Genomic DNA, 23,919 nt, shown 5'->3' with positions numbered 1-23,919 from the left:
TCAGCACGGAGTACAAATACCCCCTCCCCCTGATGAAGGACTTGATGTCGCATCTGTCTAAGGGGAGGGTGTTCACAAAACTGGACTTGCGCGAAGCTTACTTCAGAGTCAGGATCCGCGCAAAAGATGAGTGGAAGACGGCGTTCAACACGCCGCTCGGAAGCTACCAGTTTTCCGTGATGCCGTTCGGATTAAAAGGGGCCCCGGGGGTATTTATGCAGCTAATAAATGAGGTGCTGCACGACCTACTCTATCGGGGCGTCCTGGTCTACCTGGACGACATCCTCATCTACACCGAAACCCTGGCGGAGCACGTGAGCCTGGTGCGCACGGTGCTCCAGAGACTGCTGAAGGCACAGCTGTACGCGAAGCTATCGAAATGCGAGTTCCATCGAGAGCAACTAGACTACCTCGGCTACCGAATATCTAGCCGGGGAATTGAGATGGACCCGGCGAAAGTGAAGGATGTCCTGGGCTGGGAAGCGCCGCGAACCCAGAGGCAACTCCAAAGCTTCCTAGGGTTTGCGAACTTCTATAGACAGTTTATCCCGAACTTCGCCCAAATCGCCCTTCCCTTAACCGACCTGCTGAAGACCAAGGGCACTGGGAAACCCCCCAAGCCCAGCATGGCACTTGCGTGGACTGCAGAATGCCAGGGGGCGTTTGAGGAGCTAAAACGGCGGTTCACAGCGGAGCCGATCCTGCGCCATCCTGACCCAGATCGGCGGTTTATAATCCAAGTAGATGCGTCAGACGTGGCAACGGGGGCAGTCCTGCCCCAGCCCAGCCCGGAGGGGGCCATCCACCCATGCGCCTACGCCTCCCGCAAATTCACCGAGACAGAGAGAAGGTGGATGGTGTGGGAGAAAGAGGCGTACGCAGTCAAGTGGGCACTGGCCACGTGGAGGCATCTACTGGAGGGGGCAGCTGAACCGTTCGAGGTGTGGACGGACCATAAGAACCTCGAGGCCCTGAAGACCCCGCGTAAGCTATCCCCCAAACAGGCGCGGTGGTCCCAGTACTTCGGGAGGTTCAGGTTCACACTAAAACACATCCCCGGGAAGCGCAACTTCCTAGCAGATGGACTGTCTCGCATGCCCCAGCACGCCAGCCTATGGGAGGAGATCATGGACTCCATCATCCCTGCCAGCAGACTGGCTGCAAAGGCGGTGACCCGAAGCCAGACCAAGGGGGAGCGACGGGACGCGGCGCCTGAAGTAAGGCAAGGGTTCGCGGAGGCGGCGGAGCGGGACGCTTGGCTCAAGCAGAACCGAGAGGCGCTAACCAGCCAAGAGGGGTTGTGGTGGCACGAAGGAAAGCTGTACGTGCCCGAGGGTTGCCGACGGGAGGTCATGGAAAGAGCCCACGACAGCTGGAGCGCGGGGCATTACGGCTTCGTAAAGACGCTCCACTTAATCCGGCGGCAATTTTGGTGGCCCACGCTCTGTAAGGACGTGGAGGCGTACTCGGGGGGTTGCCCGGTGTGCGCGACGGCGAAAGGGGCCAAAGGCAAACCTAGAGGGCTACTCTAGTCGGTAGCGGAACCCGACGGCCCATGGCAAGAGGTCGCCATGGACTTCATAGTAGAGCTCCCGGAGAGTAAGGGGAAGACCGCCATTTGGGTGGTTACGGACTTATTCTCTAAACAAGCGCACTTTGTAGCGTGCCGGCGAGTCCCCACGGCAGAGGGGTTGGCGAGACTGTTCGTGCAACATGTTTACCGGCTCCACGGCGCGCCCCGACGGGTCGTCAGCGATCGGGGCGGCAACTTCATCGCGCGGTTCTGGAGGGAGTTCCTGAAGCGGGTGGGGACGAAACAAGCCCTTTCTTCCGCGGCGCATCCGCAGACGGACGGAGCCACGGAACGCCTGAACGGGGGGCTCAAACAGTACCTGCGCTGCTACGTGGGGCACCAACAGGACGATTGGGCAGAGCTACTACCATTCACGGAAGTGGCATACAACAACGCCGTCCACAAGAGTACCGGGTTCTCTCCGTTCAAAGTAGCCACCGGGAGAGACTTCGTCCCCATGCCGGAGTTGCCTCAGCCGGAATCCCAGATCAACTCCCTGGACACCCGGTTCGCCCAAATCGACGTGACCCGGCGAGCGGCGCACGCGGCATTGCAAAGAGCCAAAGCCGACTACAAGAAACACGCGGACCACAAGAGGCTCCCCGAGGAGCAGTGGAAAGTGGGGGACCAGGTGTATCTGTCAACCAAAAACCTAAAAACGCACCAGGCATCGAAAAAACTCAGCCCGAGGTTTGTGGGGCCGTTCCCCATTGCAGAGGTCATCAATCCAGTAACCGTCAGGCTGACGCTCCCGAAAAGCCTCGGGAAGATCCACCCGGTGTTTCATTGCAGCCTGCTAAAGCTGCACCAGCCGGGGAACGCCTGGCACAAGACAGAGGGAGTGCCACCACCCATCATGGTCGGGGGGGAGCAGCATTTCGAGATCAACCAGATACTGGACGCCCGGAGGCACAAGGGGCAGACCCAGCTCCTAGTGCAATGGAAACATTTTCCCAAGTCCCACAGCGAATGGGTGAGTAAAACCCACATAAGGGCACCGGACCTAGTGCGGGACTTTTACAAGAAATACCCCGGGAAGCCGAAATAGAGCCGGGGGGGGAATTGTCTTCAGGGGGGCGGTATGTCAGGTTCGGTCAGCACGGGGCTTCAGGGAAGCACGGGGCTTCAGGGAAGCTCGCAGCCAGACCACGCGGAATCCACCGACGGTAGCTAGCGGGGAAAAGAGGAACTGAAAGCGCCGCTAATTAACGGGCCACCTGCGCCCAGCCAGACCGGAAAACCGCAGCGGAAGCTTTTAACTATAAACTGATAACGGCGCGAGCCAGCAATGAACGGGGCCGCAGGCAGCGAAACAAGATCGCAACGCAGCACAGAACCCGCGGGCTTGCACGTAACGGGGAGGAACCAACCCAGCCGGAGGGGGACGGGCAATCAAGGACAATAGACCCTGACCGATCCTGCCATCATGAACAATCAAGGGGGATTATTGGGGGCCCATAATCCGCAGCTGCAACGTGATCGCGGGGTGGGAAAAAAGCGCGGGAAGGGGGGAATATAACAAGTGATGCAATTGTACCAAGCCAGTCCTGGCTTTGCTTGTGACTACTACGTTACGCATGGGTAAACCTTCTTTGTGAACCACACGTGTCACGAGAGTTTCTCTGTCGAACGGGGCAAACCTTACAAATATGTCAAAAAAAGCCCCCCAAATCATATTTCATTATTCTTAAGTTCTATTGATTTCTGTGATTCTGTTCCAAATAAGATTATGTCTGTGTTCAGTTCAAAGTCATTAATGTTTCCAATTTTCAGTGCTTTTTGGCCTCAGCACAGATACACTCTGATCATGGGCATATGAGTAAAACTTGATGAGAGTTGTTCTGAAACACTGAGAGAGAGAAAATCCTTCTTGCTCAATAAGTTATTGAGTCACTGAGTTTCCTAATTTATTTCTTCATTAGAAAGAACATAAGGACATAAAGGATAATCCCATAAAGAAATGTTTTTTATTTTTCCTTGCTTCTAGCTTTTTCATATTGGAGCATAATAGTAATCAGTAAAATCAGTTGCCTTATACATAATCATAATGAAAACCAAGAAGCATTTCCTAGCATGTTTGTCATCAGTATATCAAGCTTAATTTTAAAAAAGTGGACACAAAAATCCACATTTAAATTGCACACAAAACCAAAGATGCTATTCTTCATAAACAGTAGTGCACTAATGTTTTCTAGTGGAAGTTTAAGAGATGTACACATCTGCAACTGTAGGATAAGAAATATTGAGAGGCCTCCCAATGTAAGGGGAGAAAAAGAAAAGGATGGAGGAAAGGAATGAATGAGAGATGCATCAGAGGCTGAATTCCTGCATTCATCAATTTTCTTGGCAGTGTTATGGAAATGGTTTTCCTTTGTGTTCTTCTGGGATCTTTGGTTCATTTTCCAGCCTACACTACCCAACAATTTCCCAGCCTCCTATTAACTAGGACTGACCCTGCTTAGGCACTTAGACCAAGTATATTAGGTGCCACCACCTGCTGAGACAATACAGTATTTTGTGTTTAAATCACTCTATGGTTTGGAAGGTGATGAGAGGTTAACAAGCTAAATCAAGCCTCAGCCTTCCAGCAACATTCCATACTATCAATTATGGTATATTTTCAGACTGCCTGAGACAGGTGGGATTGGGGGCAATGTGCTGCAATGGGTCCACTCCTTTTGGAATGGGCAGTTCCATTTAGGCTTAGTGAGGATGAAGGGTTAGCTCTCTTCTCCATCGTATTTAACATCTATATAAAATCATCAGTTCAGTTTGAGGCTGAGAGCCATTTGTTTTGTAGGTGCCGTGTTGGCTGTCAATAGCTTTCTGAGTATATTTCAAACTCTGGGTGGTGATTTAGAAAGCCCTTTTTGGCTTAGGCCATTGCTGTCTATGGAATCAAGAGTCTGTCCCTTGTGTGCAATTCAGAAAGATATGCTAGATTTCCACCCATCCAAAAATAGCCTTTCTGGTGGCTGGCTGAGCCCTATAGAATAGTTTGCCCTTAACAGTCAGACTAGTCCTCTCTATTAATTTTCAGGAAAGAGGTTAAGACAACCCTCTTCCAATGGGCTTTTAGGGCATAAGACATGGGGGATGCTATGTATTTTTATTTAGCCATTTGTTTTGTAAGATTTATTATCTATGCTTGAGTTTTAAGTTTTTATATCCTCTCCCCCCATTTTATGACTGTGAGATGCCCAGAGTCTATGATTTGTGTTGCATATAAATTCTGAGAAATAGTTAGGTTCAACCTACTTGGTCCAGCTATTTTCTGAGATCATCAGTGAAGCACTAGGAATGCATCCACCATTATACAGTATAAGCTGAAGACAGACAGATTCCAATTGAATGTGTTTTTAAAAAACTAATAGCCAAAGTAGTTTGACAGCGGAACTGGTTTCTAAGAGGCTAGTTGGCTTCCCTTAACTGGATTTGTTCAACCATGGCCAAACAGCCATTTGTCTAGGATGGTTTAATTTGGATTCTTACCATGAGTACGGAGTTGGATTCAGTGGTCTAAATGGCCCCTTCCAACTGCATGATTCTACAGGCAATTACCAGCACCCAGTATAATGAAACTATTGTTTCTCATGATCTGGGTGCAATGCAACACAGCTCAATATTAAATTGGCCTTTTAACACTGCTTGCTTTAGTTCAGTTGGTAGCATGCCAGGATGCCTAGGTCCTTCTCACGTGCGCTGCTGCCATTGCCAAGTCTGCCCAATCCTCTACCTATGGATCTGATTTTTTCCTATCCAGATGCAGAACATTACATGCATCATTGTTCATCACTATTGTCATACAGTAGTTGAATTTGACCCAGTGTTAAGTCTACCAAGGTTATTTTGATTTATATTTTGGTCTTCTAAGATGCTGGCCAGTCCCCAAAGCTTGGTGACATCTGAAATCAAATAAGCATCCCTTCCATTCCATTCTCTATGTTATTTATGACATTTAATACCCCAGAGCTAAAGAAAGAGACCTGAGAGATCCCACTCGATACTTCCTTCTGGGTCAATGCAGCACCCTTTAAAAACACCAGTGGAGTGTGGGTGTTTTAACAATTGCAAATCCATGTGAATGGAGTATTCTCTAGCCTACATTCATCCATCATGTCCCCAAGGAGATTGTTGATTCATTAAAACAAAAGTATGCTGCCAGTATGAGTATGAGTATGAGTAGTCTACTAACCAGACTACTCATGATTGGTTTGTCACTTTACTGAGATCAAGATATGCTAAATCCAACACATTCTGTTTCTCTACCAAACTAGTTACTCTTATCATTAAAGAGAGCCAAGATTAGGCCAACATTTTGTTCACGAGAAACCTATGCTGGTTCCTGGGAATGACAGCTTTTATGAGTAAATAATTTGAGAGAAAACCTTATATTCTCCAAAATCATATTCTTGTGGCAACCATCTTTATCAATGTATACATTCCTGGAGTAGATTTATATAGATAAAATCATACTTCCATATCTGAAATGTCTCTGCAGATTCTTCTTTTAGAATTTTCCATCACTTTTTATATACAAAATATTTTATTATTTTCACACCCTAGTAAATGTGCATGTTGCTCTTTTCCCAGAAATTCTTTCTACAATTCGTTCATTCTGCATGACCAAGAGAGTTTATGCAGAGATATTATATATTTAATTCACTATTACTGTAATATTCGAATTTAATTGTGTGGGTGGTGCTTCCCCTGTCACAAATGTATTATATGAGGGCTGTAGAGAGATCCTGATGCAAAGGGCAAAATGTGATTAGGCATATATATTGCTGTGCACATAGTACCTGTTGGAAACTCCTTAAAGCAGCCATGTCTTTTCCCAGGACTGAGATACGACAACCTATAGCAAGGTGATCTCAGGAAAATATTTATTTACTTATTATACTTCTACCCTACTATGATCAAATAAACAAACAAACAAAATCATGACAATGACCACACAGAAACATAAGAACACTAAAAGAACAAAAAGAATAAACAAGACACAAAAACAAGATGGCTAAAATTATATTTGGCTTACAGTGTTCCCGGCAAGTGCTATGTATGTATCCATGTATGCTGAAAATCATACATTGCTCTTCAAATTCAGATTTCTATACAGCCCTAGAATGAATTCCTTCAAAAAGTAAAAATTAACTTGGAGAATTTTATCTGGCACTGCTATTCTTGAAGTTGTTAATTGATTATTCTACACTTTGATTTCAGCAAATGTACACATTAAATGAGAAACAGGACAAACACATTTTGGGGCATTCTTTATCAATCTGTCTTGCAAATGTTCCTTGCAAAATTAGTGACAAAACCAGAGGCCTTCCAGCAAGGTCTTTCTTACAGCATGGAATGGAAGCCATGGACATTCAGAAGTTGTTCAACATCTTTCAGAATTCCTTACCCTTGACTGTATTAGCTGAGACTCTTGGGAATTGAAGTTCAGTGACGTCTGGAGAGCCACAGCTTTTTGTTGTTGCTGTTGTTGTTGTCAATGTAGCCTTAGGAAGAAAAGTAACTGAAGTGTGAATAATCACCATGGAGGAATAAGCTCCTATTTTATTGCTGTTAGAAGAACATTCAATACATGACTTTCTCAATCTATGGGTATTGTCAAAAATAAGATGGGAAGCTTCGGCAACACACTGTTTTTCTTTCAGGATAGAAAGACCCTTAAGGGAATTGCATTTTGGTCTGGTCTTGTTTGCTTCAGCAGGGTAGCTAGACTCTGAAAGGTACAGAGAAGAATCCAGAAGGCACAAAATCTGCTGTATCACATTCAGTCTGTTTGCTTCTTGATCTCACAATGTGTTTCATTCTTTTACAGTAACAGGTAAATATAATCTTTTAAAAAATTCATTAAGTTCTAAACCTAACCCTTTATAAGACAAACGGACGCTACTGGAAACATTACATATTTTATTTTATTACACAAGCTTAGCATGAACAAACATGGAAACGCCCAGATGAATTAAATTTGTGTAGACTTCCCTAGAAATAAACTGTTTTAACAGCACCACCTTTCACCTGCCAGTTCCCATTGCCAATCTGCTAAAGAACTGTAGAAAGTAATGAAGATGACATTAATGGAATAGGCAAGAATAATGACTTAGGCAAAAGAGGCTGAACCATTCTTTTAAGTCCAGAGAAATGAGATAATATTCAGAAGCAGCTCAGATGCCACCCTGAATCACTGGAGCATAAGAAGGAAGAGGAGGTACAGTGCAATCAGACTTCCAAGATTGATGTTGGTCCCACTAAGTAGAGCAGACCAGGAAACCAACTCCACAGGAAAGCTAAAACCTTTAATAACATTTATTTTTTAAAAAAATGAGAAGGTCCAATTTAATTGGAAGCAACTGCTGAGAGGGGATTTGGATTTAGTTTGGCTATAGGATGCTTCCAATTTTTGTATTTGTTTTAGAAATAGAAAAAAAATTAGATATGAATTTATGTGTTGCCTATTCTAAAAAGTCTAGGTGGCTCATAGAACAAAACAACCCATAAACACAAGTAAAATAAAAACAAAAATTGATAGCGTCCTATAGCCAAACTAAATCCAAATCCCCTCTAAGCAGTTGCTTCCAATTAAATTGGACCTTCTCATTTTTAAAAAATAAATGTTATTAAAAGTTTTAAGGAAAACATAAACACTTACACAAACTAATGCAGAATAAAGAGAGAAAGAAAAAAGAACAAAAGTGCAGAAAGAAAGAGTAAAAAGAAATAGAAAGAAGCTTCTGATTTCCTCTGAAGCAAATATAAGTATGATTACAAAGTTCTCTCTGATTCTACAATTACCAAAAAAAAAGCTCACTTTTTTCTATTACCCAATTTTTTTTTAATCATCGAAGCCACAGGTTATAAGTGCATTTTTTTCCATTTCATGCAAAAAGTCGATAAGAACGATTAAGTTGAACCTTCTGTTCTGAAGGCTTGTTAGAAAATTGGAAAAGGATAGTTGTTCTGGGACATTAGCAGAAAAGGGGGCAGCCTAAACTTGGGGGAAGCTATTCCAGAGTGAGGGAGCTGCTATTGAGGATAGTTTCCAAATAACATGGCGGGGGAGGGGGGGGGATCCTCAGCCTACCCTCTTGACCACCACAAAAAGAAAGGCAGATTCTACTTGAATTAGGCCTGCAGGTAGCAAGAACTCAAGCGGTAACCGAACCTGTCATTCTATTTCAAATAAAGTCTCTCCTTCCAGTCTTCTTTTCTGGATGTGTACTGTATCCCATCAAAATAGGGTATTTAGGAGTTAATTGGGATGTGCATCACATCTTTATTTTCAGTCTGTGATAAGAGGTTCAACGATGCACATGTTTTCTATACTGGCTTTCTAATAATTTTTCCCCTAAACAGTGACTCAGTTTCATATCCTGGTCTTGTTACAGGCAAATGCATTGCCATGCTCTGAGATATAATTTAGTCTGCAGTTGTATAATTTTGATTGCTTTTGTCATAATCTATTACTGTCAGATAATTCTAGCTGCATGTGCTTTATCCCCATCAAGAGAGAAAAGAGAAAAAGCTCTGTGCCCTTTCCCCAGATAATAAAGAGTGTAAGTGCTACCATTTTAATGATATTTTTCAAAAAGTATCTACAATTGATAAAATAAATACTATACAATTCTTTTTGCCCCAAGTTGCAGAAGACGAATATAGGTAAAAATCAGACCAAACAGTTAATCAACTGCTTACCTGGGTTTTGCTTGTGGTTCTGTTTAGCATCGTTACCTGCATAATTTCTTTAGTATACGGTATGCTCTAAAATACATGTTTTCTGTACAGTGTTTCTCTTTAATTGCTAGTATTGTTTCTTATCCTGGTTTCACTAGGGCCAATTACCTTGCCTCCAGATTTTATTTCATGCTTCCAGAACATTATTCCATGTTCTACTTAGGATTGCTTTTTTTTTGCACTATGCTCCTCTCAAAATTAGCTTTGCTTTCAAACTTTATGTCCCTTTTTATCTCCAGACAGGTGGTGGAAAAAAAGCATTTTCATCAGCTGTTCTGGTCTTCTCTCTTTTGGTCTTTTCAGTTGTAAGCAATCCATTCTCTGTGTTGGACAAAGGAAGAAAACCTTCACTGGCCTATTTTGACAGATTTATATATTATTCATACTATATATGTCCCCAGCGGATGCTCTTTCGCATTTACTCTCTATTTTCTCTTTCTTCCCGAAGTGTAAATCTTTTACCTTTTTGATTGTAAAGCCAAAATGCAGCTGCTCTTTAAGTTCTGTTAGACATTTTACCCTAACAATTGTACTTAAATCAATGTTGCCGTGCCTTCCTTGATCCGGTCTGGTCTTCTTGCCCCATGTTTCTGAAGTCTTATTGAATAGTTTTGCTTTTAACTCATTGCAATGGGTTTTTCATGAACTGAACCCCACCACTGTATTTTTTTTTTAATGATAAAAATGGTACAGTAAAGTTATGCAGAAAATAAACAAATAGCAATCAAGAATGATGCATTGCAATTCTCTAAAACAAAATTGCATTTACCCTAGGATGGTGGAAGTGATTTGTTTTAAAGTAAGAATCTATTAAAGCAAAAAGATGGAAGCAAGTTAATAACTACATTAAAATGATATCCCACCTGCTCAATTACAGTCTCGCAGGTCTGAATGTTCCATTTTAAATTGTAGATGGTCACAAAAAGCCCCGAATATTCTTCCATCAAAATTAATTACCCCCTCATAAAAATCAAATGTTTCAGAATTGGCCTTTCTGTTACAGGTTTACTTTCTGTAAATTGAGCAGTTGCCTATCATACCAGTTTTCCCAGACTCTGACTTAGTCACAGACCTGCCACCTCAGTGAAAATATTCTTTTTGGATATGACAAGTACTAGTTCTATTGACAAGGTAGCCCAGTGATTTTTAACTAAATAAAAATAGAATAGCTTTATTTTTCCAGGTTTAATTATAACGGAGAATACACTGAAGTAAATGAGCTTTCTGAACTTAGCATCCTTCGGATACCTGTATAATCCCTGATTGGGGTTCTGAAATTGAACACATTTAGAGGACAGCAGAATGGGAAAGGTTACTTTCTAACATCATAAGTAGCTCCAGGGTTGAGGTCTTAAAAGTATTTCCAGCTATCTTCTTTTCTGTATTATAATCAGAAGATGGTATACGTGAACAAGAGTAAGTGTTTGAAGGCATCATCCTTTCAAAATTAAGATATTAAACAATGTCATATGATGATGGTTCTTATCACATGGATCTTATTCAGGACAATAAACAGCTATCAGTTTTATCAAGCAATGCCCAAAGCCACCTCCAGACATTATATAAAATGAAATTAGGGTGTTCATGCCATTTCCCATGGGTCTAGTCACAATTCATTTTCCGATTTTGGGTATGTTTCCTCTGGTTATCCCAGTGGAGATGATTCTTATAAATGATTCCATCCAATAATGAAACTAATTCATGTACCCATTTCTCTTTGTTTGGTGGGAAAGAGCCAAGTTTTTATACATTCTCTCTCTCCTCTCTCTTTCTCTCTCACACACACCACACAGTATAGGCAGGCAACGCAGCTTACTATTCTAGTGCAAAGATTGGATGATGTTTTGATAGAAAACCTTGAATGACCAGAAGAGAAATACGTGCCATTTGTTTTCCATCTTTACAACTATTCTGCAAGAAAGAAAAGTCTGTGTGTGCTGGTGCAAAATAAGTTAATACTAGTTGTTGTTCAAGTAACTAGTATTAGATATAAATCACCCACACAGCAATGTTTAAAACTAAGTTTGACAAATGAATTTTGCTACATGCTAAGAAATATAAATCTTATGCAGGTTTATTGCAATGCTGGAGACTTCCCAAGCTTCAATTCACACACACACACAAAGAAAATTAGTTGATTGGGCTCCAAAGAGTTACATTAAATGACTGCCCATTTGTGAATTGGAAACTGTCTTTTCCTTGAAGATAAATGATTGTAAATGACAAAAAGAAAAAAAAATTACAAACTTCTATTTACTTGACAGCATTACTCTACTTCATATCTCAGAAACATGTATTTGGGTATTACAAATTTATTTAAGGTTTCCCTTTCATGAATACAAATAATATCCTATATTATAAAAGAGGTGTGTATTTTTAGTACATACCTTTTACATAGAACAAGATCTGTCATTACACAATGCAGATGAAGCTCCTAGGATATTGCTACATTGTTACTACATCATATTGGAGTGATTTCACTACGACTCTCCTTCCACTCTTAGCATGAACTAGAAAAAGCCCTTGTCTCAAACCCACAGCATGATAAAGCTTTTTTGTTTCTCCTGTTATGTGTGGAGTTATGTTCTTTATTGCATACCACTTTGCTACTGCATTTCAATTACATTCATAGCCAAATACAGAAAACAAATGCATGAAAAGCAACTTTTCTTCCTTTATGTCCATTAAAGGCAGGTGTCAAGGAAATAAAAACAGTTGACAGAAAATGTTGGGAAGACGTAACATTCCAGTCCCTTCCATATCCATATCCATATCCATATCCATATCCATATCCATATCCATATATATATATATCTATATATATATGCATGCTGATGCATATGTTGATGCATACACACAGACATACACATGTACATATACATATATGCATCACCATTAAGAAATGACTAAAAGCAGCCAGACGTTTTGGACTAAAAAACCCATTATCAAATTCCAATTTCAGCAATTGGCTTTAGGGGGTGTAAATAATCCTGGTTCATGTTAAACACAGCTATCTCAGATGGAAAACTATATCATGGCCAGAAGTAAAGACACTATGTAGGAAGAAGTTTGCAACATGCCGTCACTAGGAAATTAAGTAGTGTTGCATCTGCACTGACCTCTGTGAACAGATTACTTAAAAATGAGATGAAGTTTTTTAAGAAAAACTTTGAACTCTTTTTAAAAAGAGTTTTAAAAATGAGGTTCTCCTGTAGATGAGAAAGCATATGCCAAGAGTTTGTTGCTTTTCTTCCTTAAACTGAAATTGCAGTGGTGGGTTTCTGTGTAGCCATACTTTTATATAGTTGTAAAGTATACACATGTCCTTTAAGAACAAGGAGATACTTCTAAAAAACCACTAGTCTTTAATAGAGCCGTGCAAAGTGTATTAATATGAATAAGGTATTCCTGTTTAAAGGATTAAAGCAACTACATCCTCTGGAACGCTCACTATCCAGTTGTCTGAAGGTGCAAATGCAGCTGGGACAACATTCAAGTCAGGCTGCTGTGTGCAGGCAGCTGGAAACTATCTTCAAAATAACTGTGTGAGCCTGCTAGAGGAGGCGGATGCTTTAATGCTTTGAGCAGGGGCGCTTTGCTTGCATGAACATAGCTTTGCAAAGCAACTTTGCCAACTGCTTTGCCTGATCTTGTCTTTATCTCATTATCAGCAACAGAAAACTATTGAACTCTTGAGCTCTTTGACATCACAGTGCTACTTAATTTAAACAGCCAAGCAGCCAATGAAAGAATCACAAATCTTTACATCACTTCAGAGGGTATTCTTTGGGGGAATATCCACAAGTTACTGTGCTCCAACATGTCGGTGTCAAAACAATCAAATATCTACAATGAAATGGAGATACAGAAAACAAATTCACATGATTTAATCACACTGAATCACACTGGTATTGCTGCAAAGCAACAGTTAGGGGAAGAACTGGATTTTTTGGGAGTCTAGTTGAAATAAATAGAGCAGCAGCAACAGAAGAAGAAATGGGATATATAAGCCAACAAATTAATAGGGACTACAGAACTTTTTGCAAATAATGAATGTTTCTGCAATTTGTGAATGAATGTTTGTTTCCCTCAGTGTAGGGAATTTATTATCTAATAAATATAGATGGAGGTATGAAATTTAAATTTAGGACATCTTATTTTTTTATCTGGAAAAGGCATTAAATTAAAAATAATGTAATTACTTCTTCAGGGAGAGAATCATATGATGGATGATAATTACTCTAAAAATCTTTAGAAGTTAAAAAAAATGTAGTAAACATAGCATTTCATGCTGACCAATAGATGTACCAAATTCTGTTGTATGTGGTTTGCAAAGACATGACAGAACGATTCACTTCATGCAGAAAGCAACAAATGTGTAGAGATTCTTAAAATAAGAAAAACATACATGACGTTTCACCACACCTATTTACATAAACTTTTATCAAAATGGACACACTAATTAATTACCAGATTCAAGCAGTAGCAAAACAAAAAATCAGCAATTTAAATGCTAATGGATGCACTGCTTACTGATAATCCTTCATTCAGTGGAGCTTGTAAACAATGAAGATATACATTTATACAATTTATAGTCTTAGGAGAAAATAGATTTCTGGTTTGTCATCTTCACTTGACTTGGTCTCTAAAAGAGAGTCATCTGTACAAAATCGGTCACTGTACCCCAAACGCAAAGATGAGCATGCACCTTCTGGGACCCCTCTGCGTTCTAGGTTATCTGGGTTGAAGTTATCTAGATAGCTGGCTATATAAGATCCAGTGGAATGCCTATTGATGATATGAGGCAGTACTGGTGGCTTATTTCGAAGGACTATGCCTGTTACATTACTGCTAACAGTAGAAAGTTTTTGTCTGTTGGCTTCTTGTCGCTCCTTGGCACGGCTAGCAATATTTCTCACTCTGCTCTGACTTCTGGATGACAGTTTTCTGACCAGCATTTTTGGGCAATCATCATTTTGCTTAGAACAAAATGATTGGCAACTCTCTTCCTGATCAAAAGACACAAGTTTTCGCAGCTGTTCGGTCAGCGTGTCTGTAGTCGGTGGTTTCTTGGCCTTCAGAGCGGCCACCATGTTGTCTCTCATACCAGATGTAATAAAACCTCTACTAATATATTTGTACTTGCTCTCAAAATTGCATGAGATATCTTCCGAGGTTAAGTCCCCAAGACTTTTTGATTTACAAGGGCTCTGTTGTTTTTGAGCTCCAGGAAAAGGTGAAGGCAGAGCATTCTTAGGCTTAAGAGCAGCATCTATACTGGCTGTTTGAGGAATGTTTAACAATTCATTTTGCATATCTGAAATTTGCAAACAATTATTGTACAAAAGATCAAAGTTCTGATGACATGGGTATGGAAGATACTGATTCTTATCATTCTTAAACTTAAAATCTTCAACTAGGTTTTCACTGTGAAGGTCCGTGCTCTTTAGGTGTTCACATATGGTTTTGTTATAGTATAGTGTATCCTGACCCTGCTTAAGTTTCAAAGGAGAAGCAACTTGGCTCATATCTTGCATCTTATATTCAAAAGCAGTTATCAAGAGGTCTTGTAGCTCCCCATCAGCTTCCATTAGGCTGCTACCAGTAGAATTTGCACAAGTGACTGGGACAACTATTGTATTCTGTATGTCTGAGCTGTCAGAAGTATAGGAGTTGTTATTGCTGAGAAATTCCCAGCTTGTTCCACACTTTCTTTTAGGGTTTGATTTCTGCATGGTGACAGGTGAAATGCAGCAAGTATCTTTGGCACTCTCATTTATGCAACTGTCTTTTGCATCCTGGGTTGTATCTTTGCAAATGAATGTATCCATTGATTCAGGTTGAGAAACTGGAGAAAGAGAGGCCTCATGGATAATTGTGTACAGAGAACACCCTGTTGTCTTAGGGGTGGATATCATAGTATTTTCTGCTGTTGAACAAGTTGCTGATCCAGCTGGTTTTAAGTTTAGAGACTTACGATCCAAAATGATCTTTTGATCATGCAGTGATGTAGATGGTAGATGTGTGGGCTTCAGATTATTATTCTGTTTATTAATTACAGGAGGACTTGAAACAAGAGTTAAATTAGTTTGGTCACTTGTGACATCAACTTGTTCTATCAACACTGAGACAGAATTATTCCTATCTCTCTCATCAGCTACAGAGACTTCACTAATCAGATGAGAAATGTCACTATCAGAGATGGCTGGTGTACAATTAAAACCACACCCATCGTAACAAATAGGAGATGATGGTTCAGTTGATGACAAATTGGTTATAGTTGTATTTAAAATTGGGGGAGATTCGATATTAGCTTTTTCATCTCCTGGAGGAAGAGAATTTCCTGCTATTTTCTTCTTTTCTTTGCAAAGTGCAGTTATCTCCAGTGTCTTTTGATCAATGCAACCTATATCTTCATGCTTTTTTCTTTCAAGGTCCTCCTTTACATGAACAAACTCATTGGAAAAATTGCTTTTCCAATACTCAGTGGAGAAATAGGTTTCAGCTATCCCAATTGCAAAGTTTAGGCTTTCTCCTTTTTCACATGGGGAAAATGTATCACATTTACCAGACTTGGGTACATCTTTCTTAAGCAGGTATGAAAACTCTGTAAAAGATGAATTTTTCTCAGAAGAGGAGATGGTTTTCTTCACATTTGTACAGTCCTCGCTTGTATTATTTCTACTTTCTGCTAAATCAATTCAAACAGAAAACAAAAACAAAAATTTGGTTATAAATATTATCTTACCTGCTTATGATTATTTTATCCACAGATAAATGGAGAATGTAAAACCAATCACAGTTGTGGAAAAAAAATAATTATGTGATTGTGTATTTACTACAAATTACCCATGTGATGTGAAGAAATGAGAAAATATACAGTGGGAGGCATTTTACTGAAGCTTTTCTTCAATGCTTGATTACATCATTGCAGTCATGATGTAATATTTGTATAAAGAAAATCAATGAGGTATCGTAGTCTAGACATGTGGAATTACCTTCAGATGTATTCCTATTCAGATTTGTACTATAAAGGAGCATGACAAACAAAGAACAAAATAGCTCTGTTAAAACACCATCTGCAAACATGAGGCATACTTATCAGAACTCTTGAATTATACACCCAACACTTGTACTCCGTGCATCATGAACTCAGGTTCTGTGATGGAATGGTGTTATGAAGGCCACGCTCAGGGAGAGCGTGGGAAGTTTAAGAAGATGAGACTGGCACCACCCTAAGGAATTCAAGGTGTTGTGGCTTGCTGGCTTGGGAACTTAGGTTCAGTCTGGAGAGATTTCTGTCTTGAGGTGGAAGCTAATAAATGCAACAGAACTGTATTTGCATTGTTTCTTGGAGTTCTTTGGGCGGAACCTGACATCAATCTCTCCAGACTCAACCTAAGTTCCCAAGCCATCAAGCCACAACACCATGAATTCCTTAGGGTGGTGCCAGTCTCATCTTCTTAAACTTCCCACGCTCCTGTTGAGGGCTAAGGAAACACTTACCTCCCTAAGTGTGGCCTTCATAACACCATTCCATCACAGGTTTCTGTATTTCTAATAACACACAAAATACTCTTTTCTCTTTATCCATCCATCCATCCATCCATCCATCCATCCATCCATCCATCCATGTATACACATATTGGTGTTGCTACAATTTGAATCCTTTTATACCTGCATATCTACAATTCTAGGAATTAAAATGTATTCTAGATTTTCAAGGCTATGAAGTAGACCGCTCCTTATAACCACTGTATTCTTTTTATTCTTTTAATTTCTTAATATCAGAATCTTAGAAATATAAATGGGCAGCCAATTATCTGCTGTGCCCATGCATATTTCTCAGTAGAGTAAATCTTGTTAGTAGAACTGGACTGTTTAGCAAATATATATGGAATTCATTGCATTTCTCTTTCATTTCATTCTCTTTCCATCTCACCCACCACCACCTGTCCAACAAAGTCTTCAAATGTCTGATTGAATGTGAAAAAGGAAGTGTATTATGTATTTCCCAGTTTAGAAAAAAAACATGATTCAGTGCATAGCCTGGAATTACCAAATACTTTGCATCAATATGGAGTGGAAAGTTGTGACTGTGATAAGAGTAGTATATGATGGAAGTAAAACATGTATGAGAATAAAAGGAACACTTAGCAAATGGTTCAACACTGAGCAGAGAATAAGACAAGAATTTATGATGTTCCTTGGCTGTTTAAAGTATTGATGGATTCATAATGAAGACTTATGGTAATCCAAGCTGCTTCTTCTACTGGAAGTCTGACCTTAACACATGGGAAACCTGGTGCTTGTGGTGAAAATGGAGGGGTGTTGCATGGAGCTGCAAATGTATATGCAGATGATGTCATGTTACTGGCTGACACTTTGAATAATTTGCAGTGAATATTAGCTAGACTATATAATAGAACAAGAAATATGGATCTGAAAATTAATGTAGACCAACATAGCTACGTTTGATAGGTAAAATGGAGTAACAATTGCAAGTTATACATGAAAGAGAAAAAAACAGAGCAAGTAGATGAATTTGTATACTTTGGGAGAATCTTTACTAAAGATGGGGAAATAGATGGAAACATTTTAAGACATGCAAATACTGGTAAAAAGGTAATGGGTGTTGTATGGTCTGTTGCAAAAAGAAAAGAAGCAATAATGGCTGTGTATAAGAACATACTTCATTATTTTTTATGGAAATAAGAGTTAGATATATCAGGAGTGATATAAAAACAAGTTGAATGTGTGGGAATGGCATTCTTAAGAAGTGGAAGGTAAAACAAGAAGAGATAGGGTCAAGAATGAATAGGTGGTGAATGAATGTGGATTGAATAGAAAAGTGAGGGACTAGTATGAAAGAAGTGCAATGAGGTGGTTTGGTCATATACAGCAGGGTTCCTCAACTTCAGCAACTTTAAGATGGGTGGACTTCAACTCCCAGAATTCCCTAGCCAGCCATGCTGGCTGAGGAATTCTGGGAGTTGAAGTCCACCCATCTTAAAGTTGCTAAGGTTGAGGAACCCTGATATAGAGAGAATGAATGAGGGCCACATTGCAAAACAATTATATGAAAGAGTGAATAGTAAGAGGGAAGAGAAGATTAAGATGGCAGTAGTTCCATGGAGTTGATGAAGAGAGAGAGAGAAGTACTCTCAAAAAGAGAGAGAAGTAAGAAGTTTACAGAACAAAAAGCAATGTATGGACATGGTGCAAACAAAGATGGTTTGCAAGGATAGAAAAGTATGGAGAGATACAGTGAACAAAGTTGTAAATTAGATTTAGTGAGATTTCCATTCCTATTCTCTTATCTTGAATTTAATTTATTTTGCTCATTACTCACCACTTTTCCATGCTTTGCACCATGTTTCTTATTTCAAAGGGAAATAGCATGATACAGTAGGTGGGTATAAAAGTATGTATAGTATGTACCTACATATGTTTGTACATCCTCCTGGACTAATTTCCAAGCAATATGCACAGAACTGACCTGATCAAAAATTCAAAATTTTTTCAAAATTATTACAGTATCTTGAAAGCCTCTTAGTAAGAACTCACCAGATGTACTTTCACTTTTGGAAACTTCAACAACTCTGGTAGCATCCTGATCTGATGGAGGCAAGCCCACCAGAAGATATTTATCAACTGGCATGGAGATGGGTCGGAACTGTAAACTTCTGCTGGTTTGCCTGAAAACTCCTTCCTTCTCTTTCAAGTCCAATGTCTCTGATACACTTTCCTTAAGGTCAGTGGTTTCCTGAAAGCCCATTTTGCTTTTTTTCCTACCCTTCGCTGGAGCGCTGGCTGTGCGTCGGAGAATTCGATCCCCAAGGGACCTTTTTCTAATATAATGAGTGCTGTTTTCCACTGAATTATGTTTGGGGTTCTTATTAAAAAGCCCTCGGAGTCCGATTAGTTGCTTGTTCTGAAAAAAGAGAAAATAGGAGAGGAAAAAAGATACTACAGATTTTTGAAAATGTAGCCTGTTTTCCATAAAGACACTTCTAAATTGCTGAATTTGCATACATTATCTGAGCAATGATAATGGGTAAGTAAATCCCAAGCAAATAAGAAAAGGCATCAAATGAAGCAAGTCCACACCTAGCTGATCAAAACAGGTGGAGCTCACCATGAGTTCATGCATGTATAACAAAAAAAGAATTCATCAGATAGGCAGCCTGCCTTGAGGCAAAAGGGGTTTTATAAGACACTTCCTAATTGCACATGACAAGCTTGTGAGGCATGTCCTCAGGTGAAAGCCAGCCTGGCCCAAAAGCTTGTATCTTTATCACATGGGAACTTCAAAGCAGCAGCACAAAGTTTCAAACGCTTGATGAGAAATAAAGTGGCACAGCAGTAAGAGATCATGCGATTCAGAAAGGCTCCAAAAAAGAAAAAATAGGCACCCAGCCAGTGCAGAAGTGCATGCTAAATAAAGACTACCTTTGTGGCTCCTAGAAAATGCATGATAGTATAACTGGGATTGAGGATTAAAGGACTCCACTGAAAGGCAAAGAAAAGCAGAAATGTCGAACTCAATTTCTTCAACTGGATCACAGGAAAATACATATGTTATAGTAAATTATTATTATAGATAAAACACAGGGCTGCTTTTGACATTCCACTGCTTCTTTCATGTGGAGAAGTCCAGGGATGCTAAGCAGAAAGTAATATCTAACCTAATACAGCCTTCCTGTTAAGATGTCCACTTCTTGGTGGAAATTTGCTTTAAAGCAACAGATGAGAAATACAATCACTCTCTTTCTCTCTAACATCTGTCAATCACTGCCAGAAGGTGGAGACAGCAACTAATGAAGGACCACGTCAGACATTCCTTTGCCAAGTGGCTACTCTTAGCAATGTTCAGGATGGTTAATGTGATGGAGCAATTAAAAGGGTCCCAAAGCCATCTGGCTAACCTCTGTATCCAGAACATTCTAAAGAACAGAGAATGAGAGACTTCAGGGGAGAAGATTTCATGACTCTCCCTTGGGCTTTGAAATACCCATCTATTTTGTACTTCTTTTAATAATGATCCAAGTCAAGAATAGAGTTCTAGATCCATGGAGCAATAATAGAGGGAGGTGCACCAAGCAAGAGGAAGGGAAGCTCCTCAAAACGAAACCAAAAGCTATAACTCCAATTTTAAAGCAGACAAGGGAGAAACAAGGGGAAGGAAGGTAATGATTACTAACATCAGCACTGAGTTAATTCAGTAAACCATGCTGTTCAATGAAGCAAGAATTCCTATGATGTAAAATGGATAAATGAGTGCATCGTAGAAAATGTACTGTGCAAAATCTGGTTTCATCAAATTGGAGAGCGCCTATTTTGCACACTGCAGCACTGGAAAGTATTTTCTGTTGATTTGTGAAACTGTTTGGCTGAAAAATGGTACAATTATTGCCACAATAGACTAGAGAACCTCTGGTTCTTCTTCCCTTTTGAATCACTAAAAATAAATCTGCTTGGAACAATATTTAGAGTCCAGATCATAGAAGAAGTCAGTTATTCCCAACTCACAGGCTGAATTCAGATGCAAGGATAACCCTTAGTTAGGCATAATTAGGATCAGCTGATGCATTTAATAAATAATAAACCAAAAGATTCAATTTTCTAGTGGCTGCACCAAAGGAAATGTGACATGCAATCCTGAAGTTCACTGTGATTTACTGTTACAGCCTGTGAACTTCTACCCTGAGATTTACCCAGGCTTGTATCTCTAACAATAAACCAGAGTTCATTATTACAGCTGAATGTAGCTGGCAAAGACAGACAATGGTTTATACTCTCTTACATATATGGACTTCCTAGCAACTGCTTTACAATGGTAGTGACTCAAGTACCTTAAATATTGTTGCTGGGGGACACAGGAAAATGTCAAAGCCATTTCAGTTCCTTATTTGCAAGCTAATACCATCAATTGACCAGTGTTTCAGATGGGAATCTTTTGTAGCCCACTTAGAAACACCAGAGATTGAAAATAGGACTGTCTGCATACAACGTGAGCTTGCCTGTTATGCTACAGCCCCTTAACAAGTAAAATATTCTTTCTAAACAGAAATTAAAAAAAAAACAGTTTTGCAAAAATAACTTCTTTGCCAATTTTAAAACTTAAACTAACTTTAAAAATGTTCCATGTTCACAAGAGAAACAGCAACAGCTTTGCTTTAAAATAGATTCAAACTAAGCATAAAGAAACAAACACAAATCCTAGTGAAGTAGTTCTACAGTTCAATGAGAAATGAATGCTAAATAACCCCAGGAATTGCCCAAAACTGCCCCATTTTGCACATTATTTCCAAAATGGGGGGGGGGATCAGTTTTTAAATAAAGAGATGGGTTTTAAGGTATAATTAATGTCACTTATGTCCATGCTATTCTTATAAGCACAAATCACAATTCGTGGTTTTGAAACTAAGCCTGGTGCCCTCCAGAAATATTGGGAGCTCCAGAATGTCTGAAGGTATGGTACTGGAGAAAGCTATTGTATTATAAATATGAACAACTCAACCAAGACTTGAACATACTTCAGACATTTGCACTTTGAAACCAGAAAGCTGAACTTGTAGCTTAAATCTGTGGTTAACCAACAGCTGCTCTTTCATTAACAAATGCTAATGCCAGTCCTAACGGTTCAGGGTGTGGAATGAAATGCTCATCTCTTACCTTTCCATAAATTTCATTGATGGTTATATGAACAAAAATTGAAGCTTCAGTCAGTCCTTCTAAATAAACATGACGATAGCCTGGTGAAAGTGAATATCATCAACATCATTAAACATCATGTTTAATACATTAAGATGCTATCCCACAATGCAGTACATGGAATGGGTTCACACAAGATACCAGACTAGATTAAAAGAAGATTGTGTACTTTGGGGCTGCTGTGGGAGTTCAGCCACTGTCCTGGCACATGGTACGAACCCAGTGCATAAAGCCATAATGTGATTTAGTTGGTTTTGGGATCATATGTTACATGAACAGAGCATATATGTTTTGGATTTAGTATGGTATGGGAATCCAGCTGTGACAAACAAATACAGGACACAAAAGGATGATCAGGTGATGAAAGAAAATGAACCAGGAAAAGCTTCAGATTCACCCCTCGTGTGAGAAGAGTATGAAAGCTTCTGCTTTTTTTTTTTTTTTTTAGAACAAGTATACAATTCTGATATTTGGAAAAGTATGTTTGTTCTAGCTGAAGTTGGTTAACAATCAGGAGTTTAAACCACTATTTGATTCTGGTTAGCTTCATCTGAGTTCATGAGCCTTAGCTCTCTAAATTTGGATACAGTGCGGAACTATTTGTTCTATAGAGGAAGTAAATCGTTCCAAGTTGGACTCCGAGCATGGTGCAGGGTCTGGGGAGATACCGGGGGATCGCTCTTGCCTAGTTATTTGGGAATGGTTTGATCCTGTTGTTCCTGAGGAAGTGGACAGGATCCTCCGGACTGTGAGGGCCACCACTTGTCATCTGGACCCATGCCCCTCCTGGCTAGTGAAAGCAGCTCAAAAGGTGACATATGGTTAGATCCAGGTGATGGTTACTACATCCTTGCAGGAGGGAGTGTTTCCAGCGCCCTTTAAAGAGGCATTGGTGCACCCCCACCTCAAGAAGCCCTCCCTGGATCCTACCGTACTGAATAACTTTCGTCCAGTCTCCCACCTCCCCTTCTTGGGGAAGGTGGTTGAGAAAGTGGTGGCTTCGCAGCTCCAAAGGGTCCTGGAGGAAACGGATTATCTGGACCCTTCAGTCAGGGTTCCAGGCCTGGTTATGGAATGGAAACGGCATTGGTCGCACTTATGGATGATCTCTGGCGGGAGCAGGATGGTGGAAGTGGGACCATCCTTGCTCTCCTTGATCTCTCAGTGGTGTTCGATACCGTCGACCACGGTATCCTACTGGGACGGCTCAGGGATATGGGGGTGGGCGGCAGAGTTTTGTACTGGTTCACCTCCTTTCTCCGGGGCCGATCCCAATCGGTGGTGATAGGGAGAGAGAGGTCCCATCCTCGGCCCCTCCTCTGTGGGGTGCCACAGGGTTCGGTTCTCTCTCTGCTCCTTTTCAACATCTATATGAAACCGCTGGGTGAGATCATCCGTCATCATGGGATGAGATATCATCAGTATGCTGATGATACTCAACTATATATCTCTATCCCTGGTGAGGTAAGTGATGCCATGACTGCCCTCTCGCGGTGCCTGGAGCCTGTGAGGGTCTGGATGGGGAACAACAGGCTCCAGCTGAACCCTGGCAAGACAGAGTGGCTGTGGGTTAATGGCTCCTCTGCATCTGGGACGTTGTCATCGTTGGAACTGGATGGGGTAGCACTGCCCCAGACAGACCCAGTGCATAATCTGTGGGTCCTCCTGGACTCACGGCTCCTGCTCAAAGAGCAGGTGGCAGCCGTGGCCAGGAAGGCTTTTGCACAGCTTCGGGTTGTGCACCAGTTACGCCCTTTCCTGGATCGGGATGCCCTTCGAACGGTCACTCATGCTGTTATCTTCCAGATAGACTACTGCAATGCACTCTACATGGGGCTACCCTTGAAGAGTATCCAGAGGCTTCAGCTGGTCCAGAATGCAGC

The 23,919-nt window shown here is 40.7% G+C and overlaps 1 protein-coding gene across 1 annotated transcript in view; it reads right to left on the bottom strand.

The window, feature by feature from the left end:
* Positions 1–11,400: 11,400 nt before the first annotated feature.
* The window catches only part of PLCH1 (phospholipase C eta 1), a 147,059-nt gene continuing 134,540 nt past the window's right edge, over positions 11,401–23,919 (bottom strand). Inside the window, exons 22-24 of the mRNA XM_088132148.1 lie at positions 21,998–22,077; positions 18,887–19,253; positions 11,401–16,007 (exon numbers count right to left, since the gene is read on the bottom strand). Coding sequence (XP_087988274.1) covers positions 13,909–16,007; positions 18,887–19,253; positions 21,998–22,077 — 2,546 coding nt within the window. The 3' untranslated portion in view covers positions 11,401–13,908. The remainder of the gene's footprint in view (positions 16,008–18,886; positions 19,254–21,997; positions 22,078–23,919) is intronic.

Source organism: Python bivittatus, unplaced genomic scaffold, assembly GCF_059951505.1.
Source record: "Python bivittatus isolate LINGU-HERP-01145 unplaced genomic scaffold, Pbiv_v1 ctg000980_np1212, whole genome shotgun sequence".
NCBI classification, from domain to species: Eukaryota; Metazoa; Chordata; class Lepidosauria; order Squamata; family Pythonidae; genus Python; species Python bivittatus.
This window is presented reverse-complemented; position numbering and strand designations above follow the sequence as displayed.